Source organism: Elephas maximus, chromosome 2, assembly GCF_024166365.1.
Source record: "Elephas maximus indicus isolate mEleMax1 chromosome 2, mEleMax1 primary haplotype, whole genome shotgun sequence".
In the NCBI taxonomy this organism is placed as follows: Eukaryota; Metazoa; Chordata; class Mammalia; order Proboscidea; family Elephantidae; genus Elephas; species Elephas maximus.
In genome coordinates, this window is record NC_064820.1 from 49,746,887 (window position 1) to 49,768,529 (window position 21,643).

Below are 21,643 nucleotides of genomic sequence, written 5' to 3' on the forward strand. Positions count from 1 at the left end.
CCACGGAAAACTGATAAAACCTACCCTTCTGCCACTGGGCACGGATCTTTTTGCGATAGACAGAATAGCAGCGGTCTAATGCACTGAGGTAGCACTGTATGGAGAGTTTTCCATCCACTATAGGATACTCAGAGAGCATATCAGGCTTATAGAAGTCATAGGCATGCTGCATATGGGTCCCACGAAGCCCTATTAGAAACAAAAAGGACAACGTCGTTTTTCTACTTCTTGATATTTGTATATCGGTACATTGCACTATCTGGGACCTTCCAACTCTCCATACTAGCAGTACAGAAATCACAAGGTGAAATCAATGTGTACTTGAAATGAAACATAATAGTACCCACAAACAGGTCTAAGATTCCTTTGGTATACATTTTCATTCAAGTTTCACAAATCCAACTGAGGGGTCACAACTGCTCTACTAAACTGAAAACAAATTACACTTGCCACTTACCGTGTGACTATGGGCAAGTTATTTGAACCCTACTTCAACCCTTTTTACTTCACCTGTCACATAGGATTGTTATGAAGATTAAATAACACATACAAAGCACTTAGCAGGTAGTGCTCATATTAATTACTCTTCAAGTAAGTACTAGCTTTTAATTGTATACGTTCAGATTTCTCAGCATATTGTTCTTTTAAAAATATAAATAATAACTTTCCCAGGTGCTCACCTCGCTCAAAAATTAAAGGAGCATTTGGGCCAATTAGCAGAGCAACAGCTCCAGCTCCTCCTGTTGGTCTGGCATTCCCCGTCGCGTACACAGCAATATCTCCAGTAACCACCAGGGCGTACCGTCCTGTAAGATATGTGTTGTTAGCCCACACACAAGACGATGATTAACACTATAGATATCATACGGCTAAACTGAAGTCTGTTATATTTTTTCCAGAATATCCTTTCCCAATCTTGGTAAAGAAGGAAAATGTTCCAACTAAATTTTGAATTGATCATTTTGTCCAAGGAATAAAGATAACCAATTTGTAATTCAGAGAAGGTGACAATCATAGCTATCTTTCTGAATATATTCAAACAACCATAACTGGTAAGGGTCTGTATGTGGCATTAATTAAAAGGTAATTTGGGCCTATTCATCCTCAAGGAGAGGTTTCTTTTGGAACAGAGGCATGTAACATACCATCCCAGGAGCTGGACTCGATCCAGTTAACAGCATTAAAGACAGCAGCTGTGCCTCCATAGCATGCATTAGTTGTATCTATTCCTTCTATATCTGTGTTCCCAGACTCCTCAAATAGCTGCATCAAATTAGTCTTCACTGACTTTGATTTGTCGATGATTGTCTCTGTTCCAACTTCCAATCGTCCAATGCAATCATAGGACAGGTTATTTCTGGCCATAAGATTCTGAACCACAGTTAAGCAAAGAGAGTTGATGTCTTCTCTGTCTGTGCAGAAGCCCATCTTGGCCTGGCCCAAGCCAATGGTATACTTCCCAGCATCTACACCATCATATTTTTCCAACTCTGCTTGATCAACATATTGAGAAGGAAAATAGATCTCAAGGGCAACAATTCCCACATCTTTTGGCCAGCAGGCTTCTGCATTCAAAGGAAGTGACCCAGGCATGCTAAGAGAGCTTTAAAAAAACAAAAACAAAAACAAAACACATTGTTTTAGGTTGTAAGTTACTGATTTTCAAGTTAACAAATCGAGAAATAGATAATAAGAATTCAGCTATTATGAAATAGTTTAAAGTTTAATATATTTTAATTAGGGCAGTAAATTCAAATATATAGAAGTAGCAATTACAGTATGAATGAAACACTATCATTCATACTACAATTAGAAACCTTTACAGGCTTTCACTTTATTCAAAATAAATTTTTAGATTTAAAACATGATTATTAGATATAAACAAAATTCAGATGAGATTCTTCTATGTTGTAAAGAAGTATAAGAAAATACAGTAACTTAAATATATGGCTGACAAATCAGAATTCAATTACATGATCTATTTTCTGGCCTCTTAAAAAAGCTTAATGATTCGTTCATCATAAATGCATTGATTATTCACAGCTATTGACTTTATAAAGTTGTGAGATCGAACAATATTGCATACTTTATTGATCTAAAGAATCCTAACAAGTAGAAAACCATAACACAGAAGTCCATCAAGCCAACCTGTACAAGGCCCCTGCTGTTCTAATCCTATTTTTTCAGAGAATCCCCAACAAAGAACCCAAATGATTAAAACGTTAAGCAAAGAGAAGCTCCAGGACCCATCACAGGGTCAGCTGCCAATACTCTATGCTTTGTATAGCTGGAGTGTTATTTTCTGAACAAAAAAAACCCCAAAATCTAATAAATTGAAAACCAGTGATTCACATGTTATATGTAGCAACTCTTAGATAACACCTCTTAAAACCTTTTTTAAAAAAAAAAAGTCACTAAAGGTTAGACTATCATCACACTGTGGAGAGACTTTTAGTTTTACTTCTGGATTTACTTACCAAGAGTAACGAAAATGTGCTATTCACTCAGGACTGCTGTCATATGTCCATAGATCACTTAACCTCTCAGAGCCATCCTGGTGGCACAGTGGTTAAAAGCCTGGCTACTAAACAAAAAGATGGCAGTTCGAGTCCACCTGCCACTCCTTAGAAACCCTATGGGGCAGCAGTTCTACTCTGTCCTATAGGGTCGCTATGAGTCAGAATCTACTCAATAGCACTGGGGTTTATCAGAAAAATAGAAATTACTCTAGTTATTTCAAATAGGGAGATTTAAAACAGGGAAATGGTTACAAACTTGCTGGCTGGGCTACGGGAGCAAGAGGGAGAAGGTGGTTATAAACTTCCAGGAGCCTCACTCATACTGAAGCTGCTGGAGCTACCAGTACCAGCACCTGTCACTAACCTGGAGCCCACAGACCCACAGGTCAATGCTGCTGCCACTGACAAAAACAAGACACCTATCTTATTCCTAACTTCTAATCTCCCTTTAGTACTTTCTATCTGCAATCTAACCAGAACCCAGCTGGCACAGGAATAAAAAAAAAAAAAAAGTTAATTTTCAGATTCCCAAGAGTGGCACAGAGGCATAGCCCCTTAATTTTAGAGAAAGAATTCTTTCCACACCTAAAATTCTACAACTCAATTTCTTTCTGAGGTACCACATAACTGGACAGTCCTGCTTAGGTGGCAGAATATCAGTTCTTCACTGACCTTAAGGTCTTGGATTACCTGGGCCAAACTGGTTCACTAAACATCTATAGCATTTGCCAACTCACAACTAATTTGACACCTAAAACTGAAAAGTCAAATCCCGTATTTATGTCATCTGTCCTCTGCCACACTGTAAACTCTGGGATAGTATTAACCAAAACCCGTTGCTGTCAAGTCGATTCTGACTCATAGCAACCCTACAGGACAGGGTAGAACTGCCCCCAGAGTTTCCAAGGAGTGCCTGGTGGATTCTAACTGTTGACCTTTTGGTTAGCAGCCATAGCTCTTAACCACTATGCCACCAGAGTTTCCTGGGATAGTATTAGGCATAACGAAATTACAGACTATTGCCACAGTAATAAGTTTTAATTATTGAAATCTTGAAAGACTATCTTGCAAGACCAACAACTTATTCATCGCAAATACCTTTTTTCAGCAACAAACAGCGACTATACATGTGGACCTTGCCTGATGATGGACTACATGCAAATCAAATCAACTACATCTGTAGAAAGAGAAACTCAGTATTATTGGTCAGAACTGTCTGGGGCCAACTGTGGAGCAGACCATCAATTGCTCATATGCAAGCTCAAGCTGACACTGAAGAAAATTTAAACAAGTTTGTAAGAGCCAAAGTATGATCTTAAGTATATCCTACCTGAATTCAGAGGCCATCTCAAGACTAGATTTGAGCATTGAAGACTAATGACCGAAGATTGGACGAGTTGTGGGATAACATCAAGGATATCATACAAGAAGAAAGCAAAAGGTCATTAAAAAGACAGGAAAGAGAGGAAAGACCAAAATGGATGTCTGAGAGACTCTGAAAGTTGCTCTTGAACGTAGAGTAGCTAAAGCGAATGGAAGAAACGATGAAGTAGTGGCCTGGGAACCACAGTTTTGGGGGACATCTAGGTCAATTGGCATAACATAATTCATAAAGAAAATGTTCTACATTCCACTTTGGTGAGTAGCGTCTGGAGTCTTAAAAGCTTGTTAGTGGCCATCTAAGATACATCTATTGGTCCTACCCCACCCGGTGCAAAGGAGAATGAAGAAAACCAAAGACACAAGGAAAATATTAGCCCATAGGACTAAAGGACCACATGAACCACAGATTTCATTAGCCTGAGACCAGAAGAACTAGATGATGTCTGGCTACCACCAAGGACCATGCTGACAGGCATCACAACAGAGACTCCCACACCAAGCAGGAGAAAAATGTAGAACAGAATTCAAATCCACATAAAATGATCAGACTTATTGGTCTGACAGAGACTGGAGGAACCCCCGAAACCATGGCCCCTGAACACTCCAGTATCCAGAACTGAAACCATTCCCAAAGCCCACTTTTCAGACTAAGATTAGACAGGCCTATAAAACAAAAAATAACACCCAGGAGGAACATGCTTCTTAGTTCAATCAAATATACAAGACCAAATGGGCAGCTCCTGTCCAAAAGCAGGATGAAAAGGCAGGGAGGGACAAGAACTGGACGAATGGACACAGGGAACCAAGGGGGAGTGTGCTGTCACATTGCTGGGATTACAACCAATGTCAAAAAACAATATGCACATAAATTTTGAATGAGAAATTAACTTGATCTGTAAATTCTCACCTAAAGTACAATTAAACAGAAATGATGAAGTAAAAGAGCTGAACAGAAGATTTCAAAGGGCAGCTCCATAAGACAAAATATTGTAATGAAAGGTGCAAAGACCTGGAACTAGAAAACCAAAAGGGAAGAAGATGCTTGGGATTTCTCAAGCTGAAAGAACTGAAAAAAAATTCAAGCCGAGTCCCAATATTGAAAAATTCAATATTGGATGATGCAAGAAGCATCAAAAGAAGATGGGAAATGTACAGAGTTACTGTACCAAAAAGAATTGGTCAGTGTTCAACCATTTCAGTAGGCAGCACATGATCAAGAACCAGTGGTACTAAAGGAAGAAGTCCAAACTGCACTGAATGGCAAAAAACAAGGCTCCAGGAATTGACTGAATACCAACTGAGATGTTTCAACAAACGGATGCAGCGCTGGGGGTGCTCAGTTGTTTATGCCAAGAAATTTGGAAGACAGCTTCCAGGCCAACCAATTAGAAGAGATCCGTATTTGTGCCCATTCCAAAGAAAGGTGATCCAACAGAATGCAGAAATTATCGAACAATATCATTAATACTACAATCAAGTAAAATTTTGCTGAAGGCCATTCAAAAACAGTTACAGCAGTACATAGACAGGGAACTGTCAGAAGTTAAAGCCGGATTCACAAGAGGACATGGAACAAGGGACATCACTGCTGATGTCAGATGGATCCTGGCTGAAAACAGTATATACCAGAAAGATATTTGTTGCTGTTGTTGCTAGGTGCCGTCGAGTCAGTTCTGACTCATAGCGACCCTATGCACAACAGAACGAAACACTGCCTGGTCCTGTGCCATCCTTATAATCATTGTTATGCTTGAGCTCATTGTTGCAGCCACTGTGTCAATCCACCTTGTTAAGGGTCTTCCTCTTCTCCGCTGACTCTGTACTCTGTCAAGCATGATGTCCTTCTCCAGGGACTCATCCCTCCTGACAACATGTCCAAAGTATGTAAGATGCAGTCTCACCATCCTTGCCTCTAAGGAGCATTCTGGCCACATTTCTTTCAAGACAGGTTTGTTCATTCTTTTGGCAGTCCATGGGATATTCAATATTCTTTGCCAACACCACAATTCAAAGGCATCAACTCTTCTTCGGTCTTCCTTATTCATTGTCCAGCTTTCACGTGCATATGATGCGATTGAAAATACCATGGCTTGGGTCAGGGTCACCTTAGTCTTCAGGGTGACATCTTTGCTCTTCAACACTTTGAAGAAGTCCTTTGCTGCAGATTTGCCCAATGCAATGCATCTTTTGATTTCTTGACTGCTGCTTCCATGGCTGTTGATTGTGGATCCAAGTCAAATGAAATCCTTGACAACTTCAATCTTTTCTCCATTTATCATGATGTTACTCATTGGTCCAGTTGTGAGGATTTTTGTTTTATGTTGAGGTGTAATCTATACATCAGTAAGTGCTTCAAGTCCTCTTCACTTTCAGCAAGCAAGGTTGTATCATCTGCATAACGCAGGTTGTTAATGAGTCTTCCTCCGATCCTGATGCCCCGTTCTTCTTCATATAGTCCAGCTTCTCGTATTATTTGTTCAGCATACAGATTAAATAGGTATGGTGAAAAAATACAACCCTGACGCACACCTTTTCTGACTTTAAACCAATCAGTATCCCCTTGTTCTGTCTGAACAGCTGCCTCTTGATCTATGTAAAGGTTCCTCATGAGCACAATTAAGTGTTCTGGAATTCCCATTCTTCACAGTGTTATCCATAGTTTGTTATGATCCACACAGTCGAATGCCTTTGCATAGTCAATAAAGCACAGGTAAACATCCTTCTGGTATGCTCTGCTTTCAGCCAGGATCCATCTGACATCAGCAATGATATCCCTGGTTCCATGTCCTCTTCTGAAACCGGCCTGAATTTCTGGCAGTTCCGTGTTGATATACTGCTGCAGTCGTTTTTGAATGATCTTCAGCAAAATTTTGCTTGCGTGTGATATTAATGATATTGTTGTATAATTTCCACATTCGGTTAGATCATCTTTCTTGGGAATAGGCATAAATATGGATCTCTTCCAGTCAGTTGGCCAGGAAGCTGTCTTCCATATTTCTTGGCATAGATGAGTGAGCACCTCCAGCGCTGCATCTGTTTCTTGAAACATCTCAATTGATATTCCATCGATTTCTGGAGCCTTGTCTTTCGCCAATGCCTTCAGAGCAGCTTGGACTTCTTCCTTCAGTACCATTGGTTCCTGATCATATGCCACCTCTTGAAATGGTTGAATATCAACTAATTCTTTTTGGTATAATAACTCTGTGTATTCCTTCCGTCTTCTTCTGGTGCTTCCTGCATCATTTAATATTTTCCCCATGGAATCCTTCACTATTGTAACTCGAGGCTTGAATTTTTTCTTAAGTTCTTTCAGCTTGAGAAACACCGAGCGTGTTCTTCCCTATTGGTTTTCCATCTCCAGCTCTTTGCACATGTCATTATAGTACTTTACTTCATCTTCTCGAGAGGCCCTTTGAAATCTTCTGTTCAGTTTTTTTACTTCATCAATTCTTCCTTTTGCTTTAGCTGCTTGATGTTCAAGACCAAGTTTCAGAGTCTTCTCTGACATCCATCTTGGTCTTTTCTTTCTTTCCTGTCTTTTCAGTGACTTCTTGCTTTCTTCATGTATGATGTCCTTGATGTCATTCCACAACTTGTCTGGTCTTTGGTCTCTACTGTTAATTGCATCAAATCTGCTCTTCAGATGGTCTCTAAATGCAGGTGGGAAATACTCAAGGTCATATTTTGGCTCTCGTGGACTTGCTCTGATTTTCTTCAGTTTCAGCTTGAACTTCTGTATGAGCAAGTGATGGTGTGTTCCACAGTTGGCCCTGGCCTTGTTCTGACTGATGATATTGAGCTTTTCCATCATCTCTTTCCAAAGATGTAGTCAATTTGATTTCTGTGTGTTTCATCTGGCGAGTTCCATGTGTATAGTTGCCATTTATGTTGGTGAATGAAGGTATTTGCAATGAAGAAGTCATTGGTCTTGCAAAACTCTATCATTTGATCTCCAGCATTGTTTCTATCACCAAGGCCATATTTTCCAACTACTGATCCTTCTTCGTTTCCAATTTTCGTATTCCAATCGCCAGTAATTATCAATGCATCTTGATTGCGTGCTCAATCAATTTCAGACTGTAGCAGCTGATAAAAATCTTCTATTTCTTCATCTTTGGCCCTAGTGGTTGGTGCGTAAATTTGAAGGAAGATATTTACCTGTGTTTTATTACTATGCAAAGGCCTCAACTCTGTGGATCACATTCATTGTTCAGCTTTCGCATGCATACAGCAGGTTTGTCCAATGCAGTATGTCGTTTGATTTCATGACTGCTGCTTCCATGGGCATCAATTGTGGACCCAAGCAAAATAAAATCCTTAACTTCAATATTTTCTCCATTTATCTACAATGTTGCTCATTGGTCCAGTTGTGAGAATTTTTGTTTTATGTTGAGGTGTAATCTATACTGAAGGCTGTAGTCTTTGTGTTCTGTTTGAAAGACTGGCTCCTCTTGGTCTATACATAGGCTCCACACGAGCATAATTAAGTTTTAAAATTCCCATTTTGTACAATGTTATTAATAATTTATTATGATCCACACAGCTGAATGCCTCTGCATAGCCAATAAAACACAGGTAAACCCCTTTCTGGTATTTTCTGCTTTTAGCCAAGATCTATCTGACATCAGCAACGATATCCCTCATTCCACATCCTCTTATGAACTCAGTTTGATTTTCTGGCAATTCCCTGTCGATGTGCTCTGCAACCATTTTTGAATTATCTTCAGCAAAATTTTACTTGTGTGTGATATTAATAACATCATTCAATAACTTCCACAAGCTGTAAGACCATCTCTCTTTGGAATGGGCACAAATATGGATCTCTTCCAGTCAATTAGGCAGTAAGTTATCTTCCAAATTTCTTGGCATAGATAAGTCAGCACTTCCAGTGCTGCATCCACTAGTTGCTGAAATATCTCAATTGATATTCAGTCAGTTCCTGGAGCCTTGTTCTTTGCCAATGCCTTCAGGGCAGCTTGGACCTCTTCCTTTAGTACCATCAGTTCTTGATCATATGCTACCTCCGGAAATGGTTGAACATCAACCAATTCTACAGTGACTTTGTGTATTCCGTCCATCTTCTTTTGATGCTTCCTGTGTCATTCAGTATTTTGCCCATAGAATCCTTCAATATCGCAGCTCGAGGCCTGAATTTTTCCTTCAATTCTTTCAACTTGAGAAATGTCAAGTGCGCTCTTCCCTTTTGGTTTTCTAAACTCTAGGTCTTTGCATATTTCATTATAATACTTTACTTTGTCTTCCTGAGCCACCCTTTGAAATCTTCTGAGTTGCAATATAAAGTATATTTCTTACAGTAAAAAAGTCTGAAAGCCTCTGTTGTAGTCACTCTGGTGTTCTGCAGAGAATGGATTTGAGAAAGAAAGGCCCAAAGGCAAGGAATATCAATTAGGAAGCTAATACTGCAGTCCCAATAGGACATAGGTTATGAATTGGAGCAGTTACTACAAGAGGGATGAAGAACGAACAGCTTCAAATAATATGTAAGAAGCCAAAAAATTAGCAGAAATTGTGTCTGAATGGACATTAGGGAAAGAAGAAAGAGCTCAGGATAGCTACCAGGTTTCTAGCCTCAACTGTCTTGTGACTTGCCAGGCTCAGATACAGTAAATTAATACAGAAATGCGTCTCACTTTGTTCTACTCTTCCACGCAAACACTGTTTCCTTCTGTCTATTTTTCTGGTAAGAAGTGGAGTTCAACCAAAGTAGCACTCAGAACCACCCCTGAGAAGGTAAAGAGAACATGCTCTGACAAGCTGCCCTTGTTCCTATCACTTTACTCAACACCTACATACATTTTCTCACTTGGGCTTTCCCATCTACCTCCATCCTATATGGGATTTTTATAAGATTGCTTAACTCTGGTTTATGCGACCTACACTAGAAAACCCACACAGTGAATTACACTTAAGTTAATAATCAAGGATAAATGCCAAATATTACCCAATCTTTCCCCATTCTACAACTATTTACTATGCATAACCTTCTCTCTGGAGCCCTGGTGGCATAGAGCTACAACTACTAACCAAAAGGTCAGCTGCTAACCAAAAGGTCAGCAGTTTAGTCTACCAGCTGCTCCTTGGAAACCCTGTGGGGCAGTTCTATTCTGTTCTAGAGGGTCAATATGAGTTGGAATCTTCTCCACAGCAATTGGTTTTGGTTTTAACCTCTCTACTTTCATCAAACTATTCTATTCACTGCCCTCAAAACACTTTTAGAGTTTTCTTTTTTAAGGATCCACCTCTTTCTTCTGCTTATCCAAATTCTTTACAGACTTAGGTCATATAAATCATCTCACCCATGTAACTTTTCCAAACCAATCAACCTGAAAGTGTTCTTACCCTCTTCCAAACTTAAAACATCACTCATTGGACAATTAGTACAACATTTCTTGGCCATCCTTCTAGACTATCAGATTTCATCTATTAGAAGTCATACTTTAAAAATACATTTCTGAAATCAGGAGTCTTCGTCTAATTAGTGTCAACCCTAGGACAGTTGATGTGTTAAACTTTCGTATGCTCCATTTCCGCAAGCACAGTATATTGTCTCGGGAAAAGAAAACCGTCAGCGCAGCCAGTGACACAGAGGCATAATATGCTGACCACGCTATCTAATTTTAATCAGGATTTCTAGACTAAAAGCTATGTTTTTGAGAAAAACAATTCTCCTTTTTGGTCAAAACCATATGCTGAGGGAGCTCAACCAAGTGCCCATTTGCACCCCTCAAAATACACATACTCAGGAACAGTGCTGTTGCCAACAAGGCATTTTTACAAGATAGACAAAGAGAAAATACATGTTAGCATCTCGTGACCATGATCTAAGCACCCTGTAAAACTATCTGTAATCACTAACTATTAATAATCAGTAACCAATCAAAGTGTGATTTTCACAATATTCATTGATTTTCTTGTAATTGTCCTCCCTATGGTTTGGTTTCTCTTTATACCCCCTAAGAACACTTGTACAAGGAAACTGCCTCGGGTCTAACTGGTTCCATTTTCAGCGGGCTACGTCGTCCTCCAATACCCTTAATAAATCTGTTTTAACTTGAAACGATATACAACAATATACATTGCTACTACTCAACTCCACAATGGAAAAAAGAATGCCCTCAAAGCAATCTATTTAACATAATCTACAGTCTATTTAACATAATCTATTTGCCAATTATATCCTCCCAATCCCTAAATAAAGAGCCCTGATAGTGCAATGGTTAAGCACTGGCTCCTAACCCACCATCTCGGTTGGAGCCCACCAGCTGCTCCACAGGGGAGAAGACCTGGCAATCTGCTCCCATAAAGATTTCAGCCTATGAAACCCTATGGGGCAGTTCTACTCTGTCCTATAGGTTTGCTATGAATCAGAATCAACTTGACTGCACACAACAATAACAACCCCCTAAATTAATAACCTTAATCCTATACTCAACACAGGAAAAACAATATCATCACCAACACCCAGGGACAGGACACAAAGGATTATGGCAGGCTTGGAGGAGCCGTGGTAGCACAATGGTTAAAGGGTTCAGCAGCTAACTGAAAGGTTGGAGGTTCAAACCCACCGGCCACTCTCGGGAGAAAGATTTGACAGTCTGCTTCTGTAAAGATTCACAGCCTTGGAAACCCTATGGGGCATTTCTGCCAAGTCTGCCAAGCTATGAGTTGGAATCACCTCGATGGCAGTGGGTTTTTGCTTTTTTCGTATGGCAGGCTCATTCTAGTTAAAGCTGGGGAGGGTATATTCCTGACCCCTTCAACTACAACTCCCTTTCTGTGCCTCAAATAAACTGAAATGGAAGACTACAGACGTGGATCTAAGGCACTTGCAATGCTTAACATCTACCTTCATCAGAAGACTCAACAAAACTCTCCCCATCGATTTTATCATCATCTAAACTTGCTGCCTGATCTGTTACACTGAAGTGTAAATGAAGACATAAGGGGCTGTCAAATATGTTACTAGGCAGATTCTAAATTTATGGAAAAATACAATGAAGTCCTCTAAATAACCCACAAAAAAGAGCTCTACAACTTAAACAACAACAACAAAAAAAGCCCACATACTCACAAGTTAGCTATCCCCACACATCACCCCATAAATCACCACAGCAGATGAAACCACCTTGTCAGTCTTCCCCCACAAGATTACCCTTTAGATTCTTTTTCAATTCCTCACACGGTTTTAAACATGCTAAGGGCAACGTGATTTTCTCTGCCTGGCCCAATGACTTGTAATGGTTTTGGAGATAAAATAGACACGTGTATAACCTTTCTGAAGTTTACAACAGAGTTGTTCACTAATAAACTCAGCAAAGTCTTTTATCAGGTAGCAACACTGGCTAAAAATATTAAATCATCCTTATAATGCTGCACAATTCTCTATAAAAAGCCAAAATACAAGGCATCAATTCCAAAATGAATCCAGATTTACCATAGTTGGACTTGCTTTGATCAGATCTTTATATATGGTACTTATGAAATAAGGTATAACTTAATTACTCTGAAACCTCTTAGAGGTTTTGTTTGAGAAAAAAAAAATTTAATATGTTAACTAAAATAACCCAAACCCATCAAATTGAAAATCAATCAATGAATTTGAGTCTTAACTCTGTCCTCATCCATACATTACCACATCTTGATGTGGAACAAAATTTACATTGTCAAACTCCATCATTATTACTCATTCTCTGAGAGTTTTTTTTGATAGCCAAGGTTCTTCCATTATGTTCTTAGGGAAAAGCCATCTAGTTTGAAATATTTCACTGTTGATTAAAATCGAGAGGGAGTGTGATTAAGTAGGGAAGGAGAAGTAAGAAAATACAAGGAAATAACTGCTTCCACGGCATTTCAAAGAACAGAGAAGTGGACATAGCTTTTGGTCTGTGATCTTTGCTTTTAACTATCCTATTAAGTATGTGCTTTGACCTTCTCTTAAATCCTCTCTAAAGTACACCAGATGTGAGTTAAAAAAAAAAAAAGAGAGAGAGACTAGCTAAAGATCTGAGCTGTTCACATTATGGTGTTAACTCTTTACCCAGCCAGGACAGGGGTATTTTGGTTAATTCACTATTCTAAATATCATAAAAATTTTATAAATAGAATAGAGTTTCTAAAAATCTAACAGTTTAAAAAATTACCTGCATTTTTAAAAATAATTTTTATTGTGCTTTAAGTGAAAGTTTACAAATCAAGTCAGTCTGTCACATATAAGCTTATATACACCTTACTCCATAATCCCACTTACTCTCCCCCTAATGAGTCAGCCCACTTCCTCCTTCCAGTCTATCCTTTCCTGACAATTTTGTCAGTTTCTAACCCTCTCTATCCTCCCATCTCCCCTCCAGACAGGAGATGCCAACATAGTCTCAAGCGTCCACCTGATACAAGTAGCTCACTCTTAATCCGCATCTCTCTCCAACCCATTATCCAGTCCAATCCATGTCTGATGAGTTGTCTTCGGGCATGGTTCCTGTCCTGGGTCAACAGAAGGTTTGGGGACCATGACCGCCGGGATTCCTCTAGTCTTAGTCAGATCATTAAGTCGGGTCTTTTTATGAGAATTTGGGGTCTGCATCCCACTGTTCTCCTGCTCCCTCAGGGGTTCTCCGTTGTGCTGCTTGTCAGGGCAGTCATCGGTTGTGGCCGGGCATCATGTAGTTCTTCTGGTCTCAGGATGATGTAAGTCTCTAGTTCATGTGGCCCTTTCTGTCTCTTGGGCTTATAGTTATCGTGTGACCTTGGTGTTCTTCATTCTCCCTTGATCCAGGTGGGTTGACTGCATATATTTTTTAATCTTCAACTATGAGTAAGAAGGTATTTCATTATTTTTCAGAGTACTGTGTTAGCAATAAAAAAAGTCTAAGCTCTAAAAAAAAAAAAAAGCTCTAGTGAGGAACAAATGATATAACGGAGAGTATATAATAAAAAAAAATTTTTTTTTTATCTAATGTTTTCTTTCAAAATCCATTTTTAAAAATGGGAAGGGAAGGAAGGTACACTTTTACCACACAACTCTGTAAACCTTCCAAAGCTATATTAAAAATTGAGAGGATGCAAGCTTTTCTCCCTAAAGTGATGGCTCACCCCCTCTGGTGGACAGAAAGAAGCTTCACCGCCTATTTCCAGAGTCATCAAATCAAGCTGATGCGGAAGCTCTGAGGGCTTCTTGCCCAGGTGGACTCAAAGGGATCAATATAATTCCCAGAGAATCTTTAAAATCTGTGAATGAACGGTAAGTCAGAAAAAGAAAAAAAGAAAAACAAACAGGGAACTCAGACCAGTCTCCTTATCAGAGCTCTTGGCCTCCACTCTTTCCCCTGGCTTAGGCCAACTGACATCTTTCCAAAATATACATCTGATCTTTGTCAAGATGCTTTTTAAAACCCTTTGAAGATTCTCCTCTTCTATGTATTAGGGTCAGCCTCTTCACATGAGACAAAAGAGCTTCTGGAGAGCAGGAATTGTGCCTTGTTCGTCCTTCTATCCCTGGTACCCAGCCCAGTGGTTGGCATATGGTAGATGCTGAATGTTGAATGAATGAAATGCTACTAGCCTTTTAATCTAAAATCAGTAACAATCACAACAAATCATAAAACTGAGGCACACACACAAAAAATAGAATCATAAGGAGCTCCACGGGAATACTAGAAAGCAATGGCTGCAAAAAAAATTAACCTCTTGGTTCAAACACACTTGCAACTGCTATCCATTCTCACATAATTTTTTTTTTTAACCCTCTCCCACCCTCCCTCCCTCCCCCCTCTTGTAACCACAAAAGAATGTGTTCTTCTCAGTTTATACTATTTCTCAAGATCTTATAATAGTGGTCTTATACAATATTTGACCTTTTGCAACTGACTAATTTCACTCAGCATAATGCCTTCCAGGTTCCTCCATGTTATGAAATGTTTCACAGATTCATCATTGTTCTTTATCGATGTGTAGTATTCCATTCCATTCTCACATAATTTTAAACATTCATCTATAACCCAGATATACATCTTTTGAGACTGCAAATTTAAAAGCACTATTGGCACACATGGCTTAAATCTAAAAAGTGAAACAATTTTTTGCCCCCACCTAAATTGGGAACCTAGCAAAGATTCAAGGCAAACCTGATCCCCAAAAGAAAATGCTTACCTGTTATTGTTTCTGATTAAACAGTTTATGTGGTCACATTTTATTATCTATACTTTTTTCCTTATGAATGAACACTAAGTTTTGGTATTAGTTTTTAGATTTTAAACATTAGCCTAATAAAAGCAAAAGTAGTCTCCTGAAGCACTATGGCATTAACTAATTTTTAAAGATCAGACATAACCCTGAAAAGGGTTTTAAGACTACATGATGCATTAAAATACTTATTTGCTCTAGGATAAAAATTAAATCCCCTCTTCCAGGAGAGAGGAACACTTTTCTTTAGCAGCGTGACAGGATGCCGTACCTGTGTGAGGGATAAAGAACTGCAGTCTCCAGGTCTGTTTCCTCCTTCAGGCACTGGGAATTCAAATAAGAGCTGCTTTTAAAGTTATAAAATCACCACACAAATTCAAATAATATAACTCCAATTCAGAGATAAAAATAAAGCATTTATTTGTCCAATTACATTAAAAAAATAGACCAAAATGACTTTTTCTTAGGGGAAAAAAATGATAGCTAAAAAAACAACTTCCCTTCTCCCCCGCCCCCCCCCCCCCCCATTTTTATTAGCTCTTGTAGCAAGTGGTAGGTTTAGTCCTGGTACTGAAGTAAAATAAGAAACTCATATCACTGGTTCAGGCTTTAAATAAGCATGATGCTGCCAGTGTTGCAGTTTTCTTTATTTATTAAATTTGGGTTTTCAAGAATACTGAGGGAAATCATACTGGCAAAGTTAGCAAATATCTGAAGTGAAAGACCTACACGGTCAAAGAGGCTACTCTTGTCCTAGGAGTTTGTGGCTTTAGAAAGTCAAGGCATCTCTCTGAGTCTCAATTTCCTCATCTATAAAATAGAGCCTGGCTCGTTGTGAAAGATTGTTGTGATGAGAAAATACATGTGAAAAATGCTTCATTATAATGTAAAGCACCAATAACAAAATACGTCTTTCTCGTAAGACCTAGTCATGTTGATTGATTTAATCCTATTCTCTTATTTTTCAACATTGCCACCTTTTCCACTCCTCCCAACCTTTAGAAAATGCCCCCCCCACCACAGTGCTTGTGACAAAAAGATAAGCATTTGACATATCAAGACAAAGCAGCCCTAAGCAGTACCATTTAAATTAAGTGGAAATAAAATGGGAAGGTGAATTTGGAGCATTTTCTCCATTCCATCTGGTTCGATGGACTGTCTGTTACTTGAGACAATAGCTCCTATGTTTTACACATACACCATTTCCTTTGCTCTCTAATTATTAACAAATTTGGCATCCGTTCTTGCCTGATTACAGGAAGCCGTATTTAGATGCCATTTAGTAAAGTTTTACTTCTTTTACATGATTAGATCGTTTAAGAGCTCTTCACAGCCCCAATTCCTTTTACTTTACTAACTTCCCCCCAAAAAGAAATTAAAATTTAAAAATTTTCTAAAGACATGAGTTTTGTAGGAAAAGACAATTACATTCTAAAAATGTCTCCCTTTAATCACAATATTAAATATATAGTTGGAAAATAACTTACTTTTGTACTTTATTACCTGAAACTATGCTTTTGTAATCTGCGTATTATACTTTCTAGGGTCGCTATGAGTCAGAATCAACTCTACCTGTTAAAAAAAAAAACCCATTGCCGTGGAGTCGATTCTGACTCATAGTGACCTTCCGACTCATAGTGACCACATAGGACAGAGTAGAACTGCCCTATACGGTTTCCAAGGAGCGCCCAGTGGATTTGAACTGCCGACCTTTTGGTTAGCAGATGTAGTTCTTAACCACTATACTACCAGGATTTCTGAATCAACTCGACAGCAATGGGTTTTTAATCTTACCACAGTTCTCCCAGGAGGGGAAAACATAAGTCCTTCTCTATGTTGCAACTGTTTAAATAACTAATATTTCTTCTTGAAGCCATGTATGTAAATACATTTGACATTATCTGTGATAAGAAATGAAACCCTGGTGGTGTAGTGGTTAAGTACTACGGCTGCTAACCAAGAGGTCAGCAGTTCGAATCCACAGGCGCTCCCTGGAAACTCCATGGGGCAGTTCTGTCTAACAGGGTCGCTATGAGTCAGAATGTAACAGATGGCAATGGGTAACAGGGGTGATAAGGAAATTTCCCCTAAACTGCCAATATTCCCCTTTTGGTTTGATTATTTAAATTGGAGATGGGGTTAGTGCAAGAGAGAGAGAGAGAACACTAGAGCAAAAAAGAAAGAAGAAAAAAAATTTACAAAGGACTGCTGTGCCACTTAAGAATAACACAATGAAAGTCCATATGATCACTAGTAAAAGAAATTCTTAGGAGAAAAAGAGGCTTGGAGACCAGGAAAGCAAATGGAGGCTGTTAACACCACTTTGGGGGAAGACTCAGAGAGGGATTAGGCTCTTCTGTGACAGGTCTTGTCCTGTTCTCTTCTGCAACTGCTGTTCTCTAATATTCTCACTAAACCAGTACTGCCAAAGCCTCCAACAGATCATCAGCTTATTTCTAACAGAAATCTTTTCAGAGTAATTGAGAGAGGGAAGCAACATGGGTCAGGAAGCATTGCTACCTCTGAGCAGGTTACCAGAAAGCATGTTTGGAGACTCCTGAAACGCAATACAGGCAGGATCAGTTTGGCCAAGATTAAAACTGAATAATGATGAGACTGCCTAGGGCCAATCGGGTCTGTGCAAGGATGCTTTCTCCCTAACTTGTACATCTGGGCTCTTTTGGGGATTAGGGTTCTGAATTCCTCCTTATGGCTTGATTCAAACAAGTAGTCAGAAGTTCATGAAGTACACATTTTGGCAAATGATAAACTATAAGCAATTACCTCCTGGTCTTTTTCACTGTTACAAAAGAGAAATGCAGGATATTGAGAATGAGCTGGCAACCTCTCACCCCTGCAAGCAAGCAAGCAAAAATTGCTATTAAAGCTTGGATCACACCTATGCACTCTGGTCTCATTCTCCACATTCAAAAATGTGGACATCACTGCCTGCCTCCCCCCAGAGTGCCTGGTCTGCCTATCAGAGATTCTACTTATTTCAAGGTCCTGCTCTAAGGAAGGCTTCCTAGATTGACCACACAGAAAGTGAGTTTTCTAATCATTGCCCTGCACTCCTAAAGCGGGTATGTCATTCACACCAAAGTCTTAATATCCTAATGTTTATGGAAAACTAGGTATGAGCTGGTCTTCTTATCTATACTAGATTCCTAGACTCCTCTTGAGAAAGCAGCTGTATTTTGAATATTCTGAAATTCCTTTGGGAGTCCCTGACACAGAAGACCTGCATGAACCCTGCCATTTTTTTGAGGGGCTTAATTTGGAATTATGTTATAAAAACTGGAGGACAAATCTGTTAGACGCAGGTACTTGTAGCAAGCCTCACCATCAAGTTGTTCTTTTCGCTATCACTTTTTGAAATGAGCTACAGCACCAAATAGTGTCCAGGAGTTTAAGGAAATTGGCTCTGTATTGTGGCTGTTCAAGTGGTAGGGTAGAATCATTCTCAAATCCTAAAGTGAAAAATGTAAAGTATCCAAATGGAATCAGAAGAGAATATTTGTTGGTCTTACAAGCATTGCTATACCCACACACACCTCCACAGCCACAAACCCAGCAAAGATGAAGACTGTGAGCTTTCAAAGACTAGCTTCTTCTCTACTACACTCAGCTGACACTCATCAAATGAGCATGAGCCATGTGCCAAGCACTAGGATGACTGGATTAAGAGTCTAGTCTCAGCACCCTCCCATCAGATTAGGTATCATCTTTCTTGATTTTTTAAATCCATACCACCACCTTTTTAAGAAATAAATATCACACCCTTCTATGAAATTTGGTATTTTCTTAACCCAGTATACAATTAGAAGGCTGAATATTCCTTTCCAAACTAAACTAAGTAATTAGGGATTCTGGTATACAGCCCATCAAGCTCCTTTGTTCACAGCTCCAACCACAGTCCCCTACTTCCAATTCCATTGGATTATGGAAGACCTGACTAGGTTTTAAACAATTCTAAAGGACCCAGGAAATCCAAATTACATCAATATCTGAGGGTTGAGGATTTCCTCTGAGAAAAGTTATATAAAATATAGGTCAAAAATCTCAAAATCAGCCCCACAGTTAAAAGACACAAGATGTAAAAAGCACTCTGGAGAAATATTCAAGAAAACAAACAAAATCAAAAGCAAGGTCCCAAACATAATATCCTTTCAAATCTTCTCATGGAGAACACCTTCTGAGAACTGGGGTTACTGACTAAACTAGAGCTGATCTAGGGGAATAAAGGGCATATTTACATATTTAGGAAAGAGATGGATAAAAGTCAGACATAAAGTCTTTCCCACCTCCCATAAGATATCCATCCCTGCCCTCTTTCTTCTCCACACAAAAATAACTGAAATTAAAGCAAAGTAATCTTTAAACCTTAAATATTTCCTGAAGTCTCCTTAAAATGAAACAATAGTTTAATTACTAAAGAATATCTGCCTTGAGCATTGTGTTTTTTTAAAGAACTATTTATATGGGATCATATTAACAACACTAACTCAAAAGAGTGGATAGGAAGCTCAAGGGGCAGTGAGCTTATGTTAACAGAGGGAGGAACATTTCAGAAAAGGAGGGTGAGAATGGTTGCACAACTTGAAGAATGTAATCAGTGTCACGGAATTGTACACGTAGAAATTACTGAATTGGTGTTTATGTTCTGGTGTGTATATTCTCAACAACAAAAATAAATTTTTTTAAAAAAGGATTTGATCAAAGATCACAAACACCTGAGATGTCTCAAGCTGGAAAGAGACATTTGGCACAGATACAGGTTAAGGGTTTTCAATCTGCCTTCCTTTGAATAAACTGTGCAATAAATGTCTAAAACCAATCTCAGAAGGCAAAATCTGTCAACTAGTCAACTAGAAAAGCACTTCCATTCATCTTAATTTGTCATTTATCTCACCATTGTTTTTCAGGATTCATCCCTGAAACAGAGCACATGTTAGTTCTTTAAAGCAGCAGCCAGAGCACAGCATCCTACTGTAGCAGGCTGGCAAGACCATCAACAGGAGGGAGGGGCAGCACAGAAGGGAGCAGTGAAAGCGGCCAGTGATGCCTGAAGGCCAAAGCCACAAGGCAAAGAGGGCCAGCAGAGCCCTCCTCACATCACCAGGTTCCCAAAACCTTCAACAGGGTGTGTCAGAGTAATCCTTTCGCTATCACTGATCGAGGCGGGGAACACGTTTTCAAAGATTCCTGTATATACCTGGCTTTGAAATGTCCTCGACGTAACCCCAAACCTATTGTGTGCGTGAGGACCCTGTGGATCTCACGTCAGGCTGGTTCTGAAGGTTAATTAGCAGGAGGGAGACGCAGGATTTCAGAACACTGGAGGAAACCTATTTTAAAAAAGGCGGGACATAAAAAATAGGGAGGTGGGAAAATGGGAGGGAGCAATCTGTGAGATTTAAAGCATGCACAGACCGAAGCTGTCAAGCGCCCCAGTACCACCCAGGTCTAAACCACGGTTTTTTTGCACCTGAGAGCAGGGAAGAAAAATGCTGTCTACTTCCATCAACTCTCTACATGTGGCATCGTGAGGACACACCCCCGGCCACATACAAATCCATCTAAGCCTGGTATTTCCAATCCTTCTGCGACCAGGCTAGACCCAGAGATCCGGAAACGACCCGGCAGCCCAGCTCTTCTTCTCCTGACGGCCCCCCTTCCTAATCCCCTCACGGCAGTCACAGCCACCTCCCTAACTGGCCATGTCACTTCAACACCTGGTCCTCAACGCCCTTTTGCCTTCTTTGCTCCGCGAATCGCCCGTCCACACGAGTGTCCTGGGCCCCTCCTCAGACCCACCACGGTCGGCCCCAGCTCCCTGACAGAGAAGACCTAACGAGCCCCGCTCACGACGCCCGGTCCTCCCAGGTCAGGTCCACACCTCCGCCCTGACCCGGAGCCCAAGCTCCTTCCGGCCTAGTCAAGGACACCGCCTCCGCCGGCCCTCACCCCGCGGGCGGCCGCTCGGCAGACCAGCTCTCCTCCCCCAGGCGGGACACTCACCCAAACGTGACCAGGCAGTAGCTAAGGAGAGGACGCCAGACGCGAAGAGACCGTACGCGGAACCTTCCCCCCACCACCAGCTTTATAGGCGCCGAGCCACCGGACCCCGGCACCGCCGGGAGTCGGTGGGAGGCGGGACAGTGGCGCCAGCAACCAATCGCGCCCGGCAGAGTAACCCGGCAGTGTCCGCCCCCCAGCCGGCCTTCTACCAATCTGAAGGAAAGTAGGGGCGGGGATTAGGTCGGGTTTTCCCTCGTGGCTGGAAGGGCGGGGGAAGAGGCGGGGACAAAGCCTGAAGGCCGAAGTAGTGGGGTGAGAGAGTGACGTGCGGTGGCCCGAGAGCCCGCCTGCCAATGGCAGAGCGGCGAGACACGGCGAGAGCCAACGGCAAGGGAGTGAGAGGTTCTCCCACCAGTTGTTGCTCAGCGAGAGGAGATGGAGGCCAATGGGAACTCCGCGTCCCACTACTGGGGAGAGATGGGTCAAGTGTAGGAGGCAAGTTGGTCCCGGCTTGAGAGTCTGTC

At 40.5% G+C, this 21,643-nt stretch overlaps 1 protein-coding gene across 7 annotated transcripts in view; it reads right to left on the reverse strand.

The window, feature by feature from the left end:
• HMGCS1 (3-hydroxy-3-methylglutaryl-CoA synthase 1) overlaps positions 1–21,305 on the reverse strand; it is a 29,535-nt gene extending 8,230 nt beyond the window's left edge. The window contains exons 1-6 of one of the 7 annotated variants that reach the window (XM_049863230.1): positions 21,120–21,208; positions 15,370–15,422; positions 13,304–13,725; positions 1,146–1,603; positions 681–806; positions 25–189 (exon numbers count right to left, since the gene is read on the reverse strand). In XM_049863230.1, coding sequence (XP_049719187.1) covers positions 25–189; positions 681–806; positions 1,146–1,593 — 739 coding nt within the window. In that variant the 5' untranslated portion in view covers positions 1,594–1,603; positions 13,304–13,725; positions 15,370–15,422; positions 21,120–21,208. Of the gene's footprint in view, positions 1–24; positions 190–680; positions 807–1,145; positions 1,604–13,303; positions 13,726–15,369; positions 15,423–17,882 lie in introns of all 7 variants that reach the window. The other 6 variants (XM_049863212.1, XM_049863239.1, XM_049863191.1 and 3 more) reach the window with 6 other exon arrangements.
• Positions 21,306–21,643: the final 338 nt, after the last annotated feature.